Source organism: Diceros bicornis, chromosome 5, assembly GCF_020826845.1.
Source record: "Diceros bicornis minor isolate mBicDic1 chromosome 5, mDicBic1.mat.cur, whole genome shotgun sequence".
In the NCBI taxonomy this organism is placed as follows: Eukaryota; Metazoa; Chordata; class Mammalia; order Perissodactyla; family Rhinocerotidae; genus Diceros; species Diceros bicornis.
In genome coordinates this window covers 93948029-93962069 of record NC_080744.1, presented here as the reverse complement: position 1 = coordinate 93962069, position 14041 = coordinate 93948029, and the positions used below count along the sequence as shown (strand labels likewise).

Sequence of the window (14041 nt, the reverse complement as noted above, 5' to 3'; positions counted from 1 at the left end):
TGGTGTGTCGCCCGGGCATGCCGTTCCCTCATGGAAAAACCTGCGAGAACTTCCCGCAGCTAAGCCGGGTGGGAGCGGGGGCGGGCGACCCCAAGTGCCCGCGCTGGACGTCCCGATAGCGGGCTCCGCCCAGCTTGAAGTTCATTGGATCGACAGAGATAAGTGGCAGGTCCCGAGCCAATGGAAGGTAAAACCCGCCGAGCGCCCGCTCAGGATGGCTGCTTCCTGTTGGGCGGCAGTCCTGCGCATGTCCAGTAGCGAGCTGCCGCGGTCCCAAGCCCAGGGGAGTGACGGGGAGGTGCCCTTTAGCTCAGCTCTGAATGTTCCCCAGGTGCTTCTAACTCGCGCTTCGCTGTCCCGCGAGTGCCTGTGGGGAGAGGGACCACCTGGTCCGACCTCTGCCCGGGCCCGCGCCCACCGGAAGTTTCACACCCGAGCCCGCGGCGGCCCAGTGTAGGCCTGATGACCGGCTCCACGCCCGTAGGACTGGACGGGCCGCAGCGGAGACTGCAGCCGCGAGGTGAGCAATGCCCCGCGGCCGCCCGCCCCGAGCGGTTACGTCACCCCCTCGCCGGCGATTGGCCCCGGGGAGGCTGCGGCAGCCAATGGGCGCCTCGCCCAGGGCGCGGCTCTTCAAACCTGTCCTCCCCGGCGGCTGTCAGCCAGGTCCTGGGCGGGAGACCCATTCCCGGGCGGCTGCTCTGCGCCCCGGCCTTTCCTTCCTCCAGATTGCCCATCGGAAGGAGCTGCCTGAAGGGGTGCACAGGGTGAAGATCAAGGTCAGAGGCCTCCTTGGGTTGGAATTGAACACGGGAGGGGTTAGGAGCCCAGGCCCGGGTCAAGGAGCTTTGGTCGAGGAAGAGACCCAGGATCTGACTTCAGAGGCTTGAAAATGCCTGTGGAATTCTGATCAAGCCAAACATGCTGTACGGAGAAAGCAGCGTTGCTGTTGTAACCACTAGACTTTGCGTCTTTCTCCCCATTTATGAGTGAGCTCCTTGGGGGCAGACAGCTGTTCTCATGGGTCCAGAGTAAGGGATCAATAAATGCTTGTAGAACGATTAAATGACTAGATGAGGTCCAGTTGAAATTATGTTTATCTAGATCCCTGAAAACCAGTAAGTACTAGTGGTCGTTTTTATCAACTCTAAGTACTGGATTTAATAAGCTAACACTTACAGTGCACTTATCATGGTATGTGCGTGCACTTGAACGCTTTGTTTGCATCTGTTCCAAACAATTCTACAAGGTAGGTACAAACACCACCCTCCCCTACACACCCCCCCCCCTTAGTAAAACTGAAGAAACTGAATTGGACCTAGAGAGCTTAAGTGAATTGGCTGAGGACACAAAGCTGCAGAGGCAAACGTCAACCCTGGAGCTGGTCGTGGCCCGTGCGGGGTACTGTCTCCCAACGCTCTGCTTTCCACTGGTGGGAAGAGCACTGTATGTGGAGTCGCTGGGCCTTGAGTTTGGCCCTCTGCCCCTCTTGGTCCTAAGCTGTGTGACTGTGTAAGGGTTACCTTCTCTGGGAGTCTCTTCTGTCAAATGGGGGCGATTCTAGTTCCCAAGACTGCTTGGGATAATGCGCCTGACACTGGGAATTTGGATCTGGAGGGGCTCGGATCCTAGTCCAACGCCCCAGGGAGAGGCCACTTAAATACCTCATGCTCCCTTTGTGGGACGCTGAGCTTGCTTGAGTCAAAAGGACAAGGAAGGTACCGGCTCTGGACAGCTCAGAATCTTCCTGAGTCTGCTAGGACGTTAGCCAAGGCTCCCGCCCACCGAACGTTTGTGTAATGGATATCGTCTACCTCTGTGGTGAGGAGAATGGTATTTTCCCCATTTTACAGGTAAGGCAGCTGCTGTGTCCCGTAAGGGGCTCATCTCCAAGAATCTCCTCCGGTTCTAGCCCTACCCTCCGTCCCGCCGCCACCCCAACCGGCGGGCGGCCAGCAGAGGGCGCTTTCAGGGCATGGCCGAGGAGCGCCCAGGCTCCTGGTTCGGCTTCGGTTTCCGCGGCTTCGGGCAGGCGCTGGGCTCGGGGCGCGGGCGCCAGGTTCACAGTCCCGAGCCGCTGCGGGCGCCGGGCGCGGGCCTCGACGTCTGCCGCGTGAGCGCCAGCTGGAGCTACACCGCCTTCGTGAGCCGTGAGCACCCCCCCCGCTCCCCCTTCCGGCCCCCGGCGCTGGTTTCGCGGCCCACGCCCTCTCCAGCGCGCTCTCCGCCCCCGCAGGTGGAGGCCAGGTGGAGCTGTCGGGCGCGGCGGGCGGAGCGGCGGGCGGCTGCAGAGACGCGTGGGCTTCGGAGGCGCTGCTCGTGGTGTTGCGCGCGGGGCCGGGCCCCGAGCCCGGGGCGGAGCTGCAGGCCTGGGAGCCCGGGTCTGCGCTGCGCGGGGAGCCCCTCTGGGTCAAGACTGTGGTGTCGGAGGCCGAGAGGGAATACGGACCGGACGGCAAGACCCAGGCTGGGCCGCTGCCCCTGCTGCCCTGCGCCCGCGCCTACGTGAGCCCGCGGCCGCCCTTCTACCGACCTCTGGCCCCGGAGCTGCGGGCGCGCCGGCTGGAGCTGGGCGCCGAGCACGCGTTGCTGCTGGACGCTACGGGCCAAGTGTTCTCCTGGGGCGGCGGCAGGTGAGTGGGGGTGTGGCCAGGTGTAGGCCAGCTAGGCTTTTTGCGGGGGGTGGGGGGGGTGGGGGCGGTTAAATGTAGCAGGAGTGGGAGATGAGCATATGGGGGCAGGTGAATGTGAATGGGGAGGGAAGGGGAGGGAGACCCTTTGATGTGTCTAGTTGACTAGCGTCTCCCTTGCTCAGGCATGGACAGCTGGGCCACGGGACTCTGGAGGCAGAGCTGGAGCCCAGGCTGTTGGAGGCGCTGCAGGGCCTGGCCATGGCTGAGGTGGCCGCAGGGGGCTGGCACTCTGTGTGTGTGAGTGGTGAGTGACCTAGGGCTTCTCTAAACCAGCTCAGGGTCTTGTTGGCTCCAACCCTTCCTCTTCCTTCCTCCTCCTCATCCAATTTTGCTGAGTGGCCTAGCCAGGCCTCCTTCCCAGCTCATCCCAGATCAGCCAGCCCAGTCATTCATGACTCCTAAATGCCACTCAGATTCAGTGCCTTTGCCACCGCCATCTCCCCTCACACGGGGGCTGCTGCAGGTGGTTCCTACCTGTCACTGGCCTCACTGGCCCTCCCATCCACCCGCCCCCAGCCAGAGCTATCTTTCTAAAATACTCCTTGAGGGGGCAGCCGAGCCAAGGAAAATGGAGAAGAAAGGCTGCAGTTGCCCACATGCCATGATGTGTGGCACACAGTAGGCACTCACATCCCCACAGGGAGGAAGATGGTGGTGAGTGTGTGGCCTGCTGTTGTGCCCAGAATGAGGAGTTTCACTTTAAATTGTGTTGAGGCCCCCACCCTGGCAGGTGATCCAGGTGCAGCTGTTCCTAGGCTGTTGGGGGGTGCTGGGAGCAGATGAGCTTTGCAAGGATCTGCATCTGGAGCTTTGGCTGCCACTTACATCACGAGGGTGCTTTCAAAACTACCTGTGCCTGCACTCTCTTCTCATGTTCTCAGGTAATGGGCCTGGGTTGACAGCCAGGCTCGAGAACTCCTGGGCTAGAGGGAAAAGAAGGGTGGGCTGGAAACAGCCCAGTGGGAAGTCTCACACTAAGGAGGAGGAATTTGAAGCCTTGAGTTGGGTATGGTGGTTGAGCACAGATGCTTCAAACCAGGCTTCCTAGGTTCAAAGCATCACTCTGCCCCTTGTGACCTCAGGCAGAACACTAACCTCTTCATGCCTCAAGTTGTCTTGTAAATAAAATGGGAATATTGTGTAAAATTGGGATATTGTCATATAACCCCCTGTAGAGCTGTTATGAGAATTAAATGATTATATTTGCAAAGTGCTTAAAACATTGGCACAGATTAAACACTTGATAAAAATGAGCTACTGTTGTTAGTGAACTTTTAGCATTAGGGCTGTTGTTCCAGCCAACAAACTGTAGTGTTGTGGGAGGCGAGAAAGGTGCGAGCTTCAGCAGGAGGCTTCAGCAGGACCAGTGGTGAGTGGGGCTGAATAAAGGGCCATGGGCTCAGTGGATTTGAAAAGGAGCCTGTTGGGGAACTTCCAGGGATACATTTCCGAAGTGTGTGTGGTAGGAGGTGGAGAGGGGGGCAATTTAGCAACAAAGGGGAAAAGTGAAAATGGAGTGGAATGTCCAGTGAGAGACTTCCTTTAAAGAAAAGAGTGACCAGAAGGCACTTGGTGGGGAGGGAACCTGTGACGACCAGGAAGCTGCCGGCTCGAGGGAGGCACTCTGGAGGGCAAACTTGGCAGGGCAGGCCTTAGTTGTCCCCAGGGAGCTAGTAGGGTGTAGGGGAGTTTGGAGGGATGCAGGGGGCTTAGGCAGAGTAGGGGTTCACAGTTTGTTTAATGGGTCCCCTTTATCTTTCTTTCAGAGACTGGAGATATATATATCTGGGGCTGGAATGAATCAGGACAGCTGGCCCTGCCCGCCAGGAGCCTTGCAGAGGATGGAAAGACAATCGCGGGGGAAGGTGAGGGTCAACTATTGACTTTCACACATTTCTGTCGTTCCTGACTCCTGGCCATATGCCGGCCTTGGAGTTTATAGTGCTCAGAAGCGACATGTGACATCCTTGGGACCCCAAGACACCCCACAGGACTTGAGCCCCTTATGGGAAAGAGCATGGCAAGGCTGATGCCAGTGTCAGCACTACACTCGGCACAAACTTGTCAACTCCAGCACTTGGGGAATGCAGGGGTTGGGAGCATCAGCTTTGGAGCTAGAGGATAATGTGCTTCATTGAGCTGTTGTATTGAGTGAGCTAATGTATGTCTTATTGCTTCTCTGAAGCAATTGGACTGAATGAAGATGGTTCTGAAGTGAAGAGAACAGCTGGAGGAGAGGATGGCACCCCTTCCCCGTTCATAGCCGTGCAGCCCTTCCCAGCTTTATTGGATCTCCCCCTGGGCTCAGATGCCGTCAAGGCCAGCTGTGGATCCCGGCACACAGCAGTGGTGACAAGTGAGTGGGGCTAGGTGGGCTGGTTCAGGATGGAGCAGGAGGTCACTCCACCCCCCTCTCTAGCTGGTGGCTGCAGAAGAGGGTGTGATCACCTAAAAAACTATTTTAAGCATCTTTGACATGTACTGAGTAGCTACCTCAGTGAATAAAGCCCTAACCCCCACGTAGCTTTAACAGTGACTCCCAGCCTGTCAGGCTGAGAAGGTTCTTCCTTCTGGGGAGGGACTAATGTTTGCCAGCCTCTCCCTCAGACAGCAGCGCCTGCGCAGTCTGGCTTCTAAGACTCCTGAACTCAGTAGCTGTGAGGTGCAGGCCAATCAGTTGGCAAACAGGAGGGTAAACTTTTTCAGTCTAGATCCTTTACCCCCCTAAACATGATTAGACAGTTGTTAAGAAGAGAGAATGTGTTGTGCTATGCCAAGCAAATCTCATGAAGATTACGCATGCGCCGAGTGAGGATGTTTCCGTCAACGACAGGCGGCATATAGAGCCTAGGTGTGTAGCAGGCTGTACTATCTAGGTTTGTGTAAGTACACGCTGTTGTGTTTGCACAACGACATCGCCTAATGACGAATTTCTCATAACATTTCCCTGCCAAGTGACACATTTCTGTAATGTGCTGGCTGTGGCTTGTGGCAGGCCAAGGTAGACAAATGCCTTGTTAAAGAGCAGTGCTGACGGCCCCTACTCTCTTTTTGGTTGCAGGAATGGGGGAGCTCTACACTTGGGGTTGGGGTAAGTAAAGGGTTTGCTCTTGGGGTTGGGGTAAGTAAAGGGTTTGCTCTTGTGAAGCTTAAACCAAGGGGAGGAAAGACCTGGGAGCTGAGAGCAGGTGACAACAGCTATGCAGGCAAGTGGAAGCAGGGGCCTCGGCCTGACCACCGGGAAGACCAGGGCTGAAAAGCTGTGAAGTCCCTGCTGTGGAACAGATCTAGGCAAACTCAGAAGGTCAGAGATCAGACAGGAGAGAAATAGGAGAGGATACCAGTACTTCCCATCTACCTTCCTGAAAAAGTATTTGTCTTAGGGAATATTTAGCCAGCGTTTATGAAGCATCTTTTGGTCTGGCACTGGGTAGAGAAAAAGATAACACAAAAATCTCTGCTCTGAGCATTTGGGCTTAGGAGCGAGGAACCTGGAGGTGCATCTTGTCTGGAGTGGCTGGTGGCCACTGCCTCTTGGGGACCTGTGGGCTTGCCTGGCCTTGGAGGCTCTGTGGTGCTGGTCTCCTGAGTTCAGAGAGCAGACAGCAGCAGAGTGGTGGCTTAAACTCAGCACTTCGGTCTATGGGCTGGTTTTCCTTCCTGGAGGGGAAAAGCCTCATGGCCCAGTGGAGAGGATGGCAAAAGGACTCGTTTCATTTTAGGTAAATATGGACAGCTCGGCCACGAGGACACAACCAGCTTGGATCGGCCCTGCCGTGTGGAATACTTTGTAGATAAGCAACTCCAAGTAAGGGCTGTGAGCTGTGGGCCCTGGAACACCTACGTGTATGCTGTGGAGAAAGAGAAGAGCTGACAGACATAGATAAGGGCATGAAATAAATGTACAGTATAGTAAAAAATTGTAAAGCTAACACCTGTGAAACTCCCACCCAGGTCAAGGAAAACCGTTGCCAGCACCTCAGAGGCTCCGCATTGCCCCTTCCCATCACAGCCCTCTCGCTTCACCCTGGAGCAGCATCCTCAGCTTTGTCCTCACATCAGAAACACCTAGAAAGCTTTAGAGACACATGTCCAAGGCCAGCACCGCAGACAGTGAGATCAGACCCTCTGGGTGTGGGGCCTAGACATGGATAGATTCTAAAGCCCCCCCGCCCCGGCCCAGGTGATTTTGAGGTAGTGCCAAGATTGGGAACCATTAGAGATCATCTTTCGTTATCCACTTAACTGTTTTCACTTAGAATTGTACCACCCTCTTAGCAACATATTTTCAGGTACCGTGTCTGACCAGGCAAGGGAAACAATAGAAAAACAAATGGGACTACATCAAACTAAAAAGCTTCTATACAGCAAAGGAAACCATCAATAAAACAAAAAGACAACCTAACAATTGGGAGAAGATATTTGCAAACCATATATCTGATAAGGGGTTAACATCCAAAATATAGAGGGCAGCCCAGTGGCGTACTGGTTAAGTTTGCGCGCTCCGCTTCGGTGGCCCGGGGTTCGCCGGTTCGGATCCTGGCCGTGGATCTATGCACCGCTCATCAAGCCATGCTGAGGCGGCGTCCCACATAAAGCAACTAAAAGGATGTACAACGATGACATACAGCTATCTACTGGGGTTTTGGGGAGAAAAAAAGGAGGAAGATTGGCAACAGATGTTAGCTCAGGGCCAATCTTCCTCAAAAAAAAATATCCAAAATATATAAAGAACTCATACATCTCAATGACAAAAAAAAACTAACAACCCAATTAAAAAATGGCCAAAACACCTGAACAGACATTTCTCCAAAGAAGATATACAGATGGCCAACAGGCACATGAAAAGATGTTCAACGTCATTAACTTATCAGGGAAATGCAAACCAAAACTACAATGAGATATCACCTCACTCCCATCAGAATGGCTATAATTAACAAGACAGGAAACAAGTGTTGGAGAGGATGTGGGGAGAAGGGAACTCTCATACACTGCTGGTGGGAGTGCAAACTGGTGCAGCCACTACGGAAAACAGTATGGAGATTCCTCAAAAAATTACGAATAGAACTACATATGATCCAGCTATTCCACTGCTGGGTATTTATCCAAAGAACGTGAAAACACCAATGCGTAAAGGTACGTGTGCCCCTGTGTTCATTGTAGCGTTATTCACAATAGCCAAGACTTGGAAGCAACCTAAGTGCCCATCAAGGGACGAATGGATAAAGAAGATGTGGTATATATACACAATGGAATACTACTCAGCCATTTGTGACAACATGGACGGACATTGAAGGTATTACGCTAAGTGAAGTAAGTCAGAGGGAGAAGGTCAAATACCGTATGATCTCATTCATAAGTAGAAGATAAAAACAACAACAAAAAAACACAGAGACAGAGATTGGATTGGTGGTTAGCAGAGGGGAAGGGGGGACGGAGAGGGGGAGGGATGATTAGGCACATGTGTGTGGTGATGGGTTGTAATTAGTATTTGGGTGGTGAATGTGATGTAATCTATGCAGAAATAGAAGTATAATGATGTACACCTGAGATTTATACAATGTTATAAACCAATGTTACCACAATAAAAAAAAATAAAATTGAACCACCCTTGTATGCATTATTATATGACGTAGTTTAGTTTGTCTGCTTTTGAACTTTAGGTAAATGGAATCATTCTGTGTATGTTCTCTTGTGTCTTGTTTTTTCATTCAACACTGTACAATCCATCTATGTTGTGTCCTGCAGTTCATTCATTTTTATTGTTATACGGTATTCCATTGTATGAATATACCTCGTTATATATTCTTTTGTTGATGGTCATTTTTTTTTGAATTAAAATACATAATTTACTATCTTAACTTTTTTAAGTGTACAGTTCAGTGGTATTAAATACATTCACATTGTTGTGCAGCCATCACCACCATCCATCCTCATAACTCTTTTCATCTTGTAAATCTGAAACTCGACACCTATTAAACCATAACTTCCAGGGGCCGGCCCGGTGGCATAGTGGTTAGGTGCACGCACTCCGCTGCGGTGACCTGGGGTTCTTGGGCTTGGATCCCGGGTGCGCACCAACGCACCGCTTGTCTAAGCCATGCTGTGGTGGCGTCCCATACAAAGTAGAGGAAGATGAGCACAAATATTAGCCCAGGGCCAGTCTTCCTCAGCAAAAAGAGGAGGATTGGCATCGGATGTTAGCTCAGGGCTAATCTTCCTCACAACAAAAGCTAAAAAACAAAAAACAGTAACTTCCCATTCCCTCCTCCCCCTAGCCCCTGGCAACCACCATTCTACTTTCTGCCTCTATGATTTTGACTACTCTAGGTACCTCACATAAGTGGAATCATACAGTATTTATCTTTTTGTGACTGGCTTATTTCACTTAACATAATGTCCTGAAGGTTCATCCATGTTGTAGCATGTGTCAGAATCTCCTTCCTTTTTAGGCATGAAAAATATTCCATTGCATATATATACTGCATTTTGTTTATCCATTCATTGGTCCATGGACACTTGGGTTGCTTCCATGTTTTAGCTATTGTGAATAACGCTGCTATGAACATGGGTGTACAAATATCTCTTTGAGACCCTGTTTTCAATTCTTTGGGGTATATACCCAAAGTGGAATTGCTGGGTCATATGGTAATTCTATTTTTAATTTTTTGAGGAGCCTGCATATTGTTTTCCACAGCGACTGTACCATTTTACATTCCTGCCAGCAGTGCACAAGGGTTCTAATTTTTCCACATCCTCACCCAACACATTGTTTTCTGTTTTTTTGATAGTAGCTGTCCTGACAGATAGTATCTCATTGTAGTTTTGATTTGCATTTTCCTAATGATTAGTGATGTTGAGCATCTTTTCAGTGCTTATTGGACAATCATATATGTTCTTTGGAGAAATGTCTATTCAGGTCCTTTGCCCATTTTTGAACGGGGTTTTTGTTGTTGAGTTTTAGGAGTTCTCTATATATTCTAGATGTTAGTCCCTTATCAGATATGTGATTTGGAAATATTTTCTCCCATTCTGTGGGTTGCCTTTTTCCTCTGTTGATAGTGACTCTTGATGTAAAAATTTTTTAGTTTTCATGAAGTGCAGTTTGTCTATTTTTTCTTTTGTTGCCTATGCCTTTGCTGTCATACTCAAGAAATCATTAACAAATCCAATGTCATGAAGCTTTTTTCCTGTGTTTTCTTGTTTTAGGTCTCACATGTCTTGATCCATTTTGAGTTAATTTTTATATTTGGTAAGGTCCAACTTCATTCTTTTGCATGTGGATATCCAATATTCCCAGCACTATGTGTTGAAAAGACTGTCCTTTTCCCATTGAATGGTCTTGGTACCCTTGTCAAAAATTATTTGACCATATATGTGAGGATTTATTTCTGGGCTCTCTATTCTACTCCATTGATGTATATGTCTGTCTTTGAGCCAGTACCACACTGTTTTGATTACTGTGGCTTTGTAGTAGGTTTTGAAATCAGGAAGTGTAAGTCTTCCAGTTTTGTTCTTCTTTTCCAGGATTGTTTTGGCTGTCTGGGGTCCCTTGAGATTCCATATGAATTTAAGGATGGGTGTTTTCTATTTCTGCAGAAAACACCATTGGGATTTTGATAGGGGTTGCATTGAATCTGTAGATTGCTTTGGGTAGTATTGACGTTTTAACAATATTAAGTCTTCTAATCCACGAACATGGGATGTGTTTCCATTTATTTATGATTTTTTTTTTTTGACTGGGAGAGATTTGCCCTGAGCTAACATCTGTTGCCAGTCTTCCTCTCTCTCTTTTTTTCTCCCCAAAGCCCCAGTATGTGGTTGTATATTCTAGTTGTAAGTCCTTCTAGTTCCTCTGTGTGAGCAGCTGCCTCAGCATGGCTACTGACAGACGAATGGTGTGGTTCTGCACCTGGGAACCGAACCTGGGTCACTGGAGCAGAGTGCGCTGAACTTTAACCACTAGGCCATCAGGGCTGGCTCTATTTATGTCTTTTTTAAAATTTCTTTCAGCAGTGTTTTGTAGTTTTCTTTGTATGTATCTTTCACTTCTTTGGTTAATTCCTAAGTATTTTTTTTTTGATGCTATTGTAAATGGAATTGGTTTTGTAATTTCCTTTTCAGATTGTTCTGTTTGTGTATAGAAATGCAACTGATTTTTGTGTATTGATTTTGTATCCTGCTACTTTGCTGAATTCATTTATTAGTTCTAACAGCTTTTTTGTGGAGTCTTTAGGATTTTCTATATATAAGATCATATCTGCAAACAGATAATTTTACTTCTTCCTTTCCAATTTGGATGCCTTTTCTTTCTTCTATTGCCTAATGGCTCTGACTAGAACTTCTGGTACTGTGTTGAGTAGCAGTGGTGAAAGCTGGCATCCTTGCCTTGTTCCTGATCTTCGAGGAAAAGCTTTCAGTCTTTCTCTGTTGGGTATTATGTTTGCTGTGGGCTTTTCATATATGGCGTTTATTATGTGGAGATAGTTTCCTTCTTTTCCAATTTTGTTGAGTGTTTTTATCATGAAAGGGTGTTGAATTTTGTCAAATGCTTTTTCTGCATTAATTGAGATAATCATGCAGATTTTTTCCTTTTATTTATTTATTTTTTTTGGTGAGGAAGATCAGCCCTGAGCTAACATCCATGCCAATCCTCGTCTTTTTTTACTGAGGAAGACTGGCCCTGGGCTAACATCTGTGCGCATCTTCCTCCACTTTACATGGGACGCCACAACAGCATGGCCTGACAAGCAGTGCATCGGCGCGCGCCTGGGATCCGAACCCGGCCTGCCAGCAGCGGAGCACGCACACTTAACCGCTATGCCACGGGGCCATCCCCTCCTTCATATTGTTGATGTGGCATATTAAATTGATCATCCTGGCATTCCAGGAATAAATCCCACTTGTCATGGTGTATAATCCTTTTAATGTGCTGCTAAATTCTGTTTGCTAGTATTTTGTTGAGGATTTCTGCATCACTGTTCAAAAGGGGTATTGGTCTGTAGTTTTCTTATAGTGTCTTCGTCAGGCATTGGTATCAGGGTTATGCTGGCCTCAGAGAAGGAGTTAGGAAGCGTTCCCTCCTCTTCAGTTTTTGGAGAAGTTTGAAAAGGGCTGGTATTAGATCTTTAAATGTTTGGTAGAATTCACCAGTAAAGCCATCTGGTCCCAGGCTTTTCTTGGGAGATTTCTGATTACTGATTCAATCTCCTTTTAGTTATAGGTCTATTCAGATTGTCTATGTCTTCATGATTTAGTCTTGGTAGGCTATGTGTTTCATCTAGGTTATCCAATTTGTTGGCATACAGTTGTTCATAGTACTGTATTATAATCCTTTTTATTTCTGTAGAATCAGTATTAATGTCCCCACTTTCATTTCTGATTTTAGTAATTTGAGCCTTCTTTCTTTTTTCCTTAGTCCATCTAGCTAAAAGTTTGTCAATTGTTGATCTCTCCAAAGAACCAACGTTTGGTTTCATTGATTTTTCTGTATTGCTTTTCTGTTCTCAATGTCATTTATTTCTGCTATAATCTTTATTATTTCCTTCCTTCTGCTAGCTTTGGGTTTAGTTTGTTCTTTTTTGTAGTTCCTTAAGTGGAAAGTTAGGTTGTTGACTTGAGATCTTTTCTTGCTTTTTAATGTGAGCATTTATAGCTGTAAAATTTCCCCTTAGCACCACTTTTGCTGCATCCTATGTGTTTTGGTATGTTGTTCTTTTTTTTTTTTTTTTTGAGGAAGATCAGCCCTAAGCTAACATCGATGCCAATTCTCCTCTTTTTTGCTGAGGAAGATAGGCCCTGGGCTAACATCCGTGCCCATCTTCCTCTACTTTATATGTGATGCCACCACAGCATCACTTGACAAGCGGTACGTCGGTGCGCACTGGGGATTCGAACCTGCAAACCCTCAGGCTGCCAAAGCGGAGTGCACGCGCTTAACTGCTGCACCACCAGGCTGGCCTTGGTATGTTGTTTTTGTTTTCATTCGTCTCTAAGTATTTTCTAATTTCCTCTATGATTTCTTCTTTGATTCATTGGTTGTTTAAAAGTGTGTTAATTTCTACAATATTGTGAATTTTCAGTTTTGTTATTGATTTCTAACTTCATCCCACTGTGGTCAGAGAAGATACTTGGTATGATATCTATCTTTTTAAATCTATTGAGACTTTTTTTTTTTTCGGTGAGGAAGATTAGCCCTGAGCTAACATCTATTGCCAATCCTCCTCTTTTTGCTGAAGAAGAATGGCCCTGAGCTAACATCTGTGCCCATCTTCCTCTATTTTATGTGGGACGCCTGCCACAGCATGGCTTGATGAGCGGTGCATAGGTCAGAGCCCGGGATCCGATCTTGTGAACCCTGGGCTGCTGAAGCAGAGTGGGCAAACTTAACCGTTACGCCACCAGGCCAGCCCCAAAATCTATTGAGACTTAATTTGTGGCCTAACATATGGTCTGTCCTGGAAAATGTCCCTTGTGCACTTGAGAAGAATGTACATTCTGTTGTTGTTCGGTAGAGTGTTCTGTATATGTCTGTTAGATCTGGTTCGTTTATTGTGTTGTTCAAGTCCTCTATTTCCTTACTTATCTTCTGTCTGGTTGTTCTATCCATTATTGTGAGCAGGTATTGAAGTCTCCAACTATTATTGTAGAACTGTTTCTCCCTTCAATTCTGTCAGTTTTTGTTTCATGTATTTTGATGGTTTGTCATTAGGTGCATAAACATTTATAATTGTTATACTTCTTGCTATATTGAACCTTTCATTAATATATAATGTCTTTTTTGACTCCTGTAACCTTTTTTGATTTAAAGTCTATTTTATCTGATATTAGTTTATTTTACTACTGTTCTCTTTTGGTTACTATTTGTATAGAATATCTTTTTCCATCCTTTCACTTTCAGTTGTTTGTGTCTTTGGATTTGTAGTCTTTTGTAGACAGAATATTGTTGGATCATGTGTCTTTTATCCATTCTGCCAATCTCTGTCTTTTTGTGTGTGTGAGGAAGATCAGCCCTGTGCTAACATCTGCCAGTCCTCCTCCTTTTTTGCTGAGGAAGACTGGCCCTGGGCTAACATCCGTGCCTCATCTTCCTCCACTTTATATGGGATACCGCCACAGCATGGCTTGCCAAGTGGTCCATTGGTACGTGCCCGGAATCCAAACCGGCGAACCCCAGGCCGCCGCAGCAGAACGCGCGCACTTAACCGCTTGCGCCACCGGGCTGGCCCCCCAATCTCTGTCTTTTGATTGGAGAGTTTGGTCCATTTATATTTAAAGTAATTACTGATAAAGAGGGCCTTACTTCTGTCATTGTGCTATTTGTGTTTTATATGCCTTAGAGCATTTTT

General features: G+C 47.8%; 1 protein-coding gene across 5 annotated transcripts; it reads left to right on the top strand.

Annotated features, from left to right (window-relative positions):
* Positions 1-77: 77 nt before the first annotated feature.
* Positions 78-8554, top strand: RCCD1 (RCC1 domain containing 1). 5 transcript variants are annotated; one of them, XM_058542481.1, is made up of 8 exons: positions 458-520; positions 1854-2150; positions 2237-2633; positions 2816-2937; positions 4460-4558; positions 4879-5049; positions 5755-5784; positions 6416-8554. In XM_058542481.1, exons 2-8 carry the CDS (start codon positions 1976-1978, stop codon positions 6565-6567), a joined length of 1146 nt encoding a protein of 381 aa, XP_058398464.1. In that variant the 5' UTR covers positions 458-520; positions 1854-1975; the 3' UTR covers positions 6568-8554. The 5 variants fall into 5 exon arrangements, with proteins under 5 accessions (XP_058398468.1, XP_058398464.1, XP_058398465.1 ...); XM_058542482.1 differs by lacking the exon at positions 458-520 and adding an exon at positions 544-779; XM_058542483.1 differs by lacking the exon at positions 458-520 and adding an exon at positions 788-1249.
* Positions 8555-14041: the final 5487 nt, after the last annotated feature.